Genomic DNA, 11,680 nt, shown 5'->3' on the forward strand with positions numbered 1-11,680 from the left:
AATCGCCGTTGTGATCTGCAAATTGTAACTCGATGCAACTCGAAGGTGTGCAAGGCAGGCTTCTTCTTGAGAAACATTTGTCTTCTCTGTCTTAAGTAACATTGCCTACTCTCATGTCCGTGAGAGGGCCTTACACCTAACTTTTGGATCGGAAAAGGGGAGAGCAATGCTGTACCCTTCGCATCCTCCGTATTTTTCTGAAAACATTTCTGCTAAGCATGTGAGTAGTCATTGGACAGTTTCAGGCCCCAACAGGAATAGCCGAGGGGAAAAAAACTTCAGTACGGAAAGTACACTGGGAGTACGATGTGTGGGAGCCAGCAAGTGGATCGGATGACTACCGTCCCCGCGCATTAATACCGTGACCTTGACCTTATCCTAATTATTAGTTCACATTAGAGTGCAAATCGGGAAAAGGTCTGAAATGTCCAAGAATTCACCTTCCCAGTGGAAACCTCCAGAACATTAAAATGATGACATTTTGCTATTTGTGAGTAGCAGATATCCCCTAGCAATGCCCTCAATCTCTACATGTCTGTTACTGTCTTGACATTAACGCAAGACAATCACACGATAATATGCCAAATGGAACAGACAATTTGGAAATAAAGGTGGGATGGAATCGAAGGTGACTAAGGTCTTGTTCAGCTTTTCCTAACTCCTAAAGACACGCCGTTTGATAAAAGTGAAATCCACAGACATCTTGTGCTTTGATGAGAGGGTAGTTGGCTTTTACTGCATAAAAACAGAATGACCTCATTTGTCTACCCCCAGCACCCCTCCTCAACATATTCTGGGTGTAACTAAGGTGCTAGAGCTAAGCTGATGCCATAGTAACTTGCCTCTCTTTTCCAACAATGATTGTTCTTGATTCAGATCCATGTGATAATAGGTGCGCTTTGTATTCGTTAAGGAAGATAATATAACCGGAAAAAATGAGCGTAGTCGCTAAATCTACCAGACGCATAGAAACTGTGGATGCCAGAAATAGATGATTTACTACTACGATTTCTTTCTAGCACTAAATATGAGCCGATTTTAGTGGTTGTGATGAGAAAAAACACGTGTAATTACTTAAACTAATGAGGAACTTGGCTGTTTCTTTGTTGCGTTGAGGTTCACGTTTTCCGAGCTTTATAATGAAAGACACTTGTCATAAAGTTGACGCGCTGAACAAGGTTAAAATACCAAGCATTAGGATCATTGCTAGAGATATGAGGTGGAAAAGCGAAGCAAGAACCAGCATATTTTTTAAAAGAATTATGGCTGTTTTGGACACATTTTAGTGGTAAAATGATTGATTACTCTTAGGTTCATGGAGGGAGTGGAAAAGCGGTATAATTATTTAACCAAAACAAATAATTTAAAAGGCAGAAACCTATAATGCCTTGATCCTCAAACAACTTTTACCTTTTTTTCCAGTTTTGGGTCGATCTGTTAACTTAGTTTGCATTTCCGTCTTGCGGCATGCCCCAACGGACGTGGTTAAAGACCCAATCGACTAACCAGTGACTTAAACGGCAAAAGAGCACGAAGTATTAGGGATGACCAGAGAAGCCGTCATTTTCGGAGCTCTCCAGCACTTATAAACACTACGTGAACGCATATGAACGCCTACCCTACCATAGGTGCTGTTGAAACTGCATTTCCAGACATCGGACCATGCTTAGTAAAATCGTTAGATCCCCTATCAGCCGCTTTTCCAACATTTTGTGGAACCCTTTCGAAACCCATTTCGATGAGACACCACTATTCATCAGGACACAAAAGGTTTCCCATTTCAGTGGCTATTGCGTCAATGGAAAAAGTGTCAAAATGCCTAGTATGACAAAATTTGCAGATTTGACACGCCTGTTTCTCCCAAGCGCTAACTTCAGCCAGCCATCTGAACAGCCAATGACCAATCAAAATTGCCAACTAGTAACCAGTGTCCTTCACACCGACCAATCACATTCCAAGGGTGAAAATTTTCCTTTACCTGGAGTGGAACGATTTAGCAGTCGGTTTATTAGGCCAAATAATCACACCATTTAAAAGCTTCGTAAACAAATTCTTAACAAGATTAATTAATTTCAGAATGCCAATTAAAAGGACAACATATTTTGGAATTTTTGATAGCTAAGTAGGTTTCAAATAGGGGACGCAAAATAAAAAGTAGAACAGTGTGATTGCTGCCACATTAATGTACACTTTCAATTTGTAGTAGAGAAGGGGAGGATAAAAGGAAAGTATATTTGAAGAAGTTTCCCTCCTTGCACACACGCACACACACAGCGGCCAATGACTAATGGGGCCGGGTAGACATGCCGTGCCTTCACTGAGTCATCGCGGCCGATGACTCATCCGCGCCATAACAATCAGGTCAGCAGCAGGCTATGTTGAATGTCGCGAGAACAGCCAAAAGTTGGCCCGATTTTAAACCCCCATAAATTATTAACCGGACTTGACGCTTTAAAATGATAGAATGAACAGGTGATGCAGAGGATGGCGGAGGTAATGCAAACAAGTGGAAGGTGGACATGAAAGGGGACAATTTATACCTCCTTCGGTTACTCATCTCGGAAAATGACATACTAACTTGAGGCAGTAGTATGTGTGGTGAAGAGGAAGCTTCAAAATGAAAAAAAGTAATAAGCCCCTGACTTGTGTTTAGCCTGGTAATTTATTGTCGAGGAATTTGGTTGGACTCGTTTTTCAGGCTATTTTTAGCCTTTTAAAGTGTGAAAACCTGTTGAAATGGGGAGCTTGGGGGAGGGGGGAGGGAGAACTAAGCCTTTTTAACCGAAAAACAGTGGCTGCTTACGCACAAGTACCGGAAATGAAAGGATCCTTTCCTCTCAACGTATCTACTATGGAAGACCTAGAACGGACCCCACTAACTGCCACCTTATTTTTAAAATTACTTTGAATTCAGTGATTTAACTGGTGTTTTGTCGTACATGTAATTACTCGGACTCTTTAGTTTCCTCGAAATGGATTTTCTGACGCCTTTAAGTGCATAAAAGGTCTTCTCCGATGCTGGTGTGGTGGTATCCAATCCGAATGAAGAATGGCACTGACTTCTTCAACACCGAAGGCGGGTACATCCTGCTGCAAATGCCAGATTTTGAATTCGACACGGTGACTGCTGACTGCTGTGGACGAAAGTCCCTTTCCTAGTGTGACCTTTGGGTCAATGTCACCACGAAAATGGCTTGGCATACGGAATGTGCTAGCTGAATGTGTGGCGCAAAGCACACGAAAGAGTACCTCACCGGTAAACTAGGTGACCCACCTTTAGGTTGTAGCAACCCAAACGAATATTTTTGGTCAGCTGATAGACTTCAAAATTGAGGAAGCCAAAGGAACCTCGATGGTCTTCTTATTTACCTGTAAGGTGGCCACTCACTGGCCGTAAAAATTGCCCATGACAAGTGGAAGAGTCAATATTCGACTCCCCGATACCTCGTTTCCCTCTTAAAGCTGCTAATCTAAGTAGTGTTTTTATCTCAAAGGGCATCCGAAAGTGGTGCGGTTATTCACAGACGATTGCAACACGTTCTAGTCCAGTCGGATGTCAGTAATCATCAGCCGCCGTGCAGGGTACGAGATCGGGCTGACATTCACAAGTGAAATTAATTTCATTGGTCCTTCAGTTGCCAGTCTTCCTAGGCTGGATTATCCACAGTGCCGATCTTTTGGAACAACGTTCAATCGACAAAATCGGAATAATAGGTCTTTTGACGTGGATCACTAACCCCTGCCGCTAGCAAGTCTGCCATTCCCTCTGCCATCAATGCCCAGGGAACCTGGAAGACTCGTGGAAGAGTTGACACGAAAGGAACTTTGTGGGCGGATTGCCTCACAGGCGACTAAAGGCCTGCACTGTCAAAAAGAAAAACAAAAATTCGGTTGATTGCAGTGTTAGTAGATTTAGTCCAAACCTACCACAAACTCTCAAGGGATCAAATGCCACATCATCAATCGAATGCGGTGATTGGATGCTTTGTTTAACCGACATAATAAATTGCGTGGACACTATAGTTCCTTCAGGCTATGTTAATGACCTCGCGCCTCGTCTGGACGTCAGCGATACATGTCCTTCCGCATTGACTAGACCGACTGGACATTTGACTAAATAAACTGAAACAGCAACCAATTCGAGTCCCAAATAGTCAATTCCGTTCCATTAATTCTCAGAAATGCTCAAAATTTAAAAAGACGTTCCCATGACTACGATAAACATTAGAGCATTAGAAAACTTGCAGAAATCACACTTTCAAAATGCTTAAAAAGCAACAAAGATTCGATTTCGAGTTTTTACGCAAATCAAAGAATAAAAAATCCCACTGCAATTTTTAAAAAAAAATCATTAAGGGAAGATTTGACATTTTTAAACGCATCAACTGATCGATCCACTCCAGATTTGAACGTGTAAAGATGCTCTTCCTAGCTCTACTCGTAGCCGGATCACTTTTTTCCCCCATCCTGGGCGTCTACCACATCCAGCGATGTTGCATTGATTGGGTGGAGCCCTGCAAGTGTCCACGACTCTACATCACCGAGGATTTACGTCCCTGTGGCAGTGAAATACTTATCGCCGATCTGAAAATGCCTGTGGCCAGATTCCAAGTGTCCGACGAAGTCAGGTTGCATGTGAGTGGAATGGAAAACCCCCTACTGATGATTTGTAAGTAGCTGAACGGTGTTTTGAATAGCATGTCATCGTGTTTCAGAGTTACTTCTACACAGTTGTGTTCCTGTTGACGAACAGACTTTCGGGGAGCATTGAAGGATTGCGGTTTAGACTAATGTTTGCCAGAATCAACATCCCTGTGAGCTGAGTGCTTTGCCTCTAGGACATGTTCACATATTTTTCTGATTTTTCCCTTCTATCATTTTTAGAGAGACCGTTTTGTGGGAATATTAGCAGACTCGGTGGAGGACAATATTATTGCCGTAAGTTTCATTCATTTTAAGAGAAATACTAAACATTTAATAGAAAAAGTTGTATTCTCCTTTTTGATGACCATGAAATAATAATGCGAGTTTATCGCGAGCTTTGAAAGGTTAGTAGAGAACGCCCCCACATGAAAAGTGGTGACCTAGTCCTGTAAGTCGTAGTAAACATGTACGGGGGCGAGTGATGGTTTCCTGCTTTCTAATGATAATAGATACTTCATTAAAGCGCTCATGTAGCAGTGACAAATCTACTTCACATATATAGGTAGTATGGAGACAACCTACTTTAGTAAATAAAATTCAGTAGAGTATTAAGATCTTAACTGCTCTGAAATGCCTAGATGCATTTTTGGCTCACTTATAATGATATAAGTTACGTAAATGACAGATATTTTCGTCAAAACACTGCGTATTTTTCACTTTTGCATCAAGATTTGATAGTTTTAAATAGCAAAAAGCAAATTCTATTGTCAGATTATTAAGTAAGTTTTGGACTCCACAGGTTGAACCTTTAATTAAGCTTATCCCACAACTGATCCATTTCTAGTAATTGCTACTTTGTCAGATATCTTCACTTACATCCGCTGAGGTCTTTTCATTCCTCCCATGTAATTAGTGGGCTCACTTCCTGTCTGGCAACATTTATCACCCATTTTGATGGAAGCCTAAGTCCCCACTAAAATTACTTCAAATAGCTAGAGTCTGAAGAGGTAGATAATCAACCGAAAGATTGCTTTAAAGTGCTTAACACGACATTTTAGTGGTCTCATTTACTGCCTGAAACCCATAAGGCTGATGTACTTTTCCTCCTCAGGCTAATTATATCATCAGCAAAAGCAATTGTTGTAAGAAACTTAGGTAAACTATATGCAACGCAATTCAGTACAACTGGACACGTTTCGTGCATTTATGATGTTGGATTTAGAGAGAGCATCCGAGACGTCACTGCAGGCAATTATAGTAAGCAAAGGATACAATTAACTGCATTAAAACACATAATGCCAATGTCACATGCACTTGACGTCTCGAGTTGCTATACTCTAGTCTGACATCAAAAATGTTTGAGGGAACGATATGTGTGTGTACTTGACAGCTGGCTGAATGCTGGAGGCTTGGAGACGGACGGGTTGGCCTCATCCACATAGATTTAGGGTATTTGAATAGGATTTGGCCTTATAAGGGTTCTTAGAGCACCTTCAACTTCTATCTGCGCATGGCATAGGCCACTCAGGAGAGGTGGATGGAAGCGCTAACTTCAGCACGCTCTAAAATGTTTGGAAAATTAGGCGCGACAAGTTATGCCTCTTAGAGAAGACAAACAGAAATTTAGTTGGGTTTCATTCAGCCGGTAGAAAAGCAGGGGTGGTATTGCTTATGCAAAATGGCGTTTTCAAATAGCCCGGATCTGGCATCACTTCGGTGGAACACGGGACTAGGATGCTTGCCAAAGGGAGGCGTCATGATAAGGAGTCCTTTAGGGTTCACCAATTTTTAGCGTATCCTCTCCCTCTACCACGATAAAGTTAGTATTCACCAGCAGAAATCAAGATTGCTGCACTTTTGGAGTGGGTTTGCATGCCTCTGCCACCGATTCGGTGTCCCGAGACCTTGCTGAAGTTGTAATACGCCACGGTGGTATAACAGAATGCACATTAATTATGTATTAAAGGCATGGGGAAGCAACTAGCTTGCCCCAAAGGTTATGCCACCAAGCGGAAGTGCAACCTGCAGGTTCAAAAATCACTGCAATTTAAAGGGAGCTTTCCTTCATTTTTGACCATTTATGGAAGACTAAGCTATGCGTTTTAGCCCTTCACGTATACAAAAGTGGGTAGAAGCAGGGAAGGGTGGCTAAAAGCTCTTTGCTAGGACAAATTCCCGTAAAAGAGTTTGCGACCCCTAGAGTTACCAGTTGAATGGGGAGATCATCCACCTTTGTGAGTGGCGCTGTGTGTACGGAGTGCCCTTCGACAGCTTTTTTCTTTTTCTATAGACAATCAAATGCAAGCGCAAACTCCTTGGCCTTCTTTGAAAAAAAGTTTGATTTATTGATTTGATTTCATTCAAGACTATATCATACAACAATAACAGTTGATAAGAATGGATGAGCAACACCGCAATTTCAGAATCTTGGACAGAGAAGATTGATTAAAGAAAGGCTTTTTACATTTGAGTAGTATAAAGAAGGTATACCAATTATCCAGATTTGGGGTTGGAGGGTCAGAATTCGTCTCCGCCTTGGAGATTAGAGCTATCGACCCAGACACGGGGTTAATGCTATCGGATACCTTGTCAAATTTGACAACTTGGCAAACTTTTGTCAAAATTTTCTCCTACATTATGCAGCACATTTTTGATGGGTCCTGTTGAGAAGAGACTGTGAAAGTGTGACCACTTTGATCTTGACCACGCCATAAAATAAATCACGACGTCATTTCGGCTCCCCTAAAACTTGTCCCTGTGACCCCGCTCCATTTTCGTTATTTTTTTACCTAGCACCTTTTACGGATAAAGTGTTCAACCCTTTAGAATGGAGGAAAAGGCGGACAACTTTCTTTGAATGCTAGGCTCAAAATACTTGCACAAAATTTGGAGTCCAAATCACCGTCACTTTGTTAAACCAACCAAGATGAGATGACTTAAACAAACTATTTCCTAAATATTTTTGTGAAAAGTTCATTTGTGTAAAATTGTTTAAATGAGGGTGTCTAGGCAAATTTTCCCTCTAACGCATTTGTTGTAGTAGCTCTTGAGTCGAATGATATCTATGTTGATGTTAAATAAATGGTCCATTTTCCCCTTTTTTTGTCAAAAAATGAGCGATTTGTCCTGGCAAATGTAAGGTGTGACTCGAATTTACAGCTTACTGAATATACTACTTATTTCATATTTTAGTATGACTATGGTAGAAACACTGTATTCGGTAAGTATTTTCAATCAATTTTCCTTTTATCTTGCGATTTGAGAACTTGAATAAATTATCTTATGCAGCAGTTGAAAAACAGCCCTTATAGCTGCTTCATTCACTTTCCAAATAAGTCAAGGAGGACAACGACGAAGACTTTAAAAGGGGTCTGCTTCAAGCCAAGCCTGGCCTCTTTGGAGCTAGATTCTGATTTTACGCCATACCTATTCCCGAACATTACTGAGATAAAAAAGGAAAAACTTTGGTACTACCTAACCAGTCTCAAATAATCTGCTTTATCATCGTGTGCCCACTAGCTTAAGATTTTAGTAAGTGCCGATGCTGTTCAAGGGTTGTGGTGCGTTCAACGTTAACGCCGAAAAAGGCTACACATCTCTAATACGTACAGAATTAGGCGTCTTACGTGCTGATAGAATGTCCAGGGGGGTGACTAATGGAACTGTGAACCTGAAGTCACTTTCTCACTGACGTACGTCAACTGCCACCGACCTGTCTCCGATTAACAGATGAAGGTCATATCACTACACTACCGATCAACAAACAAGAATCTCCCGTGTCTGTTTTTTGCAGGCCACTGTCTTCATCAGCACGGGTAGTTGGCCCCCACTACCACGCGTCGTCTGCCAACCTGACGGGTGGTGTGTAGGGTGGACAATACAATGGACTACGTACCCATTGAGTGGAATGGAATATACAAAAGTCGCCCTTCCGAAGCTAAACATGTGACGCAGAGCGAATCACACCTCCGAATAACTAAAGCCACAACCATGGGGATTGTAGAAAACGAGGCAGTGATTGTCAAAAACGGAAAGTAACAGCCAATGTGGTTGTGGAAATCTTCTAGGTCCTTCAAGCAAGTGGGCTTCGAAAAATTTAGAAATACCAAGAATCCAAACCATCTTCTGAGCAGTTAATTCTGATACTTGATCTATTATCAACAATGCTTTAGTTCATCTTGCAAGGGAAATTGCTTAAAAAATCCTCAGTTCGAGCAGTTGTAGCATCTCTGCGAACTCCGACTCTGGTAAAGTGAAGTCCGACTATTCAACGAAAACGAAAATCACTGATTAGGAAGTTGATGTACATGACTAGGCGTTGCCAAGTACTAGGATATGTGGTTGCCCATAGGTCAGGAATCAATCAGGTTGATGTTCATGACTTCAAGTATCGTCGGTCGTTCAAGCGCTTGAGATCGTTTCTTTCGCCTACGCTATTTCGAGTGGCTTTCTTAACCAATGACACAGACAAAAAGTATGGATGCTATTCTGGACTCTCAAACATAAAATGTTGGGACAACCTGATCCGTGTTAGGCTTGTCTGCTTCATGAACCAAGTTTACCTCAGTTCTAAAGCTGTGGAAGCATGTTTCTTGTAAAATTTTCCGGACATCAATTGTAGATGGTGTGTCGTGGGACAGGAGAGCACACCACTCTAATTTAGCCTCAGTACCTTGATTCCGGTGATGTAGAATGCACTGGAAGTAAGGAGGATCCTCTGCTTTTGATATTGTCACTATTGACTAAAAAACGCCATCAAGGACTTTCCTTGCCTTAATGTCACATATATGTGACGTTGCAATAGATAGAGGAACAGTCTTAAGCATCCTCATAAACAAAGTAGTGAGAAGCAAAATTTGATAAGACAATAACTAACCACAACTGCTGTAGCAAATAATTTTATTTTTTTACGAAATAAGTAAAGTATTTGATAAGTCCTGGCGATACACAAAGGGTAAGTCAATTGTGAATGTCGGGAAGATTGTGGAAGAATCTAACGTCTGCTTTTATCTGAAAACCATGTCTCAAAATAGAGCATTTGCAAAAAATATCGTAATCAAGAGAGTTGGTACACTTCCTTACAGAGATTTTTTTAAAAAATGGAACTGAGAAATAAAGTTCGTCCATGTTACTACTGCCTGCAATCTTCTTCTGCCAAAAAGGCTCTGAATGGGCCATCTTCTATATGTTTGTACCAAAAAAGGCAGAAAAAACTAAAATTTGATTACCATCTCCAGAAAATAAAAAAAGTTGCCCTTCTTATAGAGATTCGTTTTGCTGTTGGATAAATTCAGGAATTCATTCATTGCAGCGGATGTAATCCACAGAAACAACAAAAATGTCCCTTCAAATTCTTCACAATTCCAAGATTTGTCAAATGTGCATACAAAGGCTTACTTGAGGCACTTTTTCACCGAGATATTGACACCTTTTTTTTCCTTGCCATGATACTTTTCAGATGAGCTTTCGACATTTCGTTTCACCACTGAGACCATTCCTCCTGATTCACTGACAAGTCTCACCGCCTTCCTCATCTCCCAGTCCAGTTACCTAGACTTCTTCAAGGTGAATTTCACCGGTCTACCTGCAGATCGAATTATCCTACGCAGAGAGTTAGAATACATGTTTCCTGGTGAACCCATCGCAGCTGCCAGCCATAGCCTAAGCGCACAACAAGCATTGGAAGCAGGAGCTGAAGTGACCTCGGACTCGAGGTTGACCATGTCACAGGATGTCTGGATCCCCGAAGGGACTACTGAGGGGGTGGACATCACTGATGCTGAGACCGGTGGCAGGAAGATTAAAAATCACTTTCATGAGTGGTTCCTGGGACAGCGAAATATGACTGTTTGACTCTTGCATTTCTCTGGTGTAGCAATTTTCAGTAAACAGACTTTTCAAGGCCATCTTTTTATCCTAAAAGGGAAGGGGTGGGGAGGTTCGGGACGAACTGACTATCAGAGGCTAGAAATTACATGACCTTTAAAAGCCACGCAGCTCAAGGAGGAATGAGGATGGATGGATGGATGGTTGCAGCGACTGACGTACCTCCGCCTAATAACGCACATGTATCAATACCGACGGACGTTTGACAAGTCGCTCCATGCGACAATGAGTTATTACACCAAGATGGAGATGAGGATTTTTTTTATTTAAGGAATCAATTATGTGAATAAAATTGCCCAAAATTCAGTGCCGCTTCTCTCCACAGCTTGATCTAAAGAGGTTTTGGGATTCTCACTCCCTTAGGCTGCATAAGAAGTCGAAATTGCGTCCGCTTTTTCGCTTTTACGTGACCCACTTGACAAGTTTAGTTCCTCATCTGCCTTGGCAAATAACTAGAAAGAGGGATGCCACAAAACTCGACACAACCTTTTTTACTTTAGCCAAAAGGTGGGCATTTCTTCTTTGAAAAGTTACTTGGTAATTTGGGACAGGGTGGATTGTTTCTTACACGATCCTCCTCTACACCTGATAAACTTTTGTCCCTTTTCTCCTTCTTATCGAACAGTTTCATCTTGCCTCACCACCTCCCCGGATGGTCTGTTGATTTCTATTGTGCAGAGAGGCAATGATTCTGAAGGTGCCTCAGTAATGATCAGTGTCTTGCAGGGAAAATAAGCTAGCAGTCATAAGACAAAAAATTTTCTGTCTCTAATTCATTTTTAAGCATAAATGCAGTCTGTCATATTGCCTGATAGGGAGAGAAAGTGTCAGGTTCCATCCTCAGTAACGCCGCCACCGTGGACCTCAGGGTAAATGCCAAAGGAAAGTACCAAACATCACAAGTTAATGTAATCATTCCGATACTTTGTAAGGTATAGGAACCTGTCAAATATACTCCATTGTTTAGCAAAATCATCAAAGGGTATGCCTGTAGGGTATCCCTCACTGTACGCTTTGTTTTTTGTCTCTGCTCCTGTCAGTTGGTTGGACCCTGGAGATGGGAGTCTAGCTTAGCTGGATTGCCCACTGTGATTGGCTCAGCTCCTAATTTACAGAAGTTTCTGGTCATCCTTGCTAACCAAGGTAAGGC

At 41.6% G+C, this 11,680-nt stretch overlaps 1 protein-coding gene across 1 annotated transcript; it reads right to left on the reverse strand. All coding sequences in view use genetic code 11, as the record gives it.

The window, feature by feature from the left end:
- Positions 1–1,021: 1,021 nt before the first annotated feature.
- EGR_04937 (hypothetical protein) lies at positions 1,022–7,356 on the reverse strand (the record flags this gene model as incomplete). Its single annotated transcript, XM_024494186.1, has 7 exons — positions 1,022–1,132; positions 1,167–1,266; positions 1,979–2,118; positions 2,579–2,610; positions 3,370–3,470; positions 5,300–5,450; positions 7,257–7,356. The coding sequence occupies 7 exons, from the start codon at positions 7,354–7,356 to the stop codon at positions 1,022–1,024; spliced, it is 735 nt and encodes a 244-aa protein (XP_024351423.1).
- Between the last annotated feature and the right edge of the window lie 4,324 nt (positions 7,357–11,680).

This window comes from Echinococcus granulosus (genome assembly GCF_000524195.1).
Source record: "Echinococcus granulosus chromosome Unknown EG_S00033, whole genome shotgun sequence".
NCBI classification, from domain to species: domain Eukaryota; kingdom Metazoa; phylum Platyhelminthes; class Cestoda; order Cyclophyllidea; family Taeniidae; genus Echinococcus; species Echinococcus granulosus.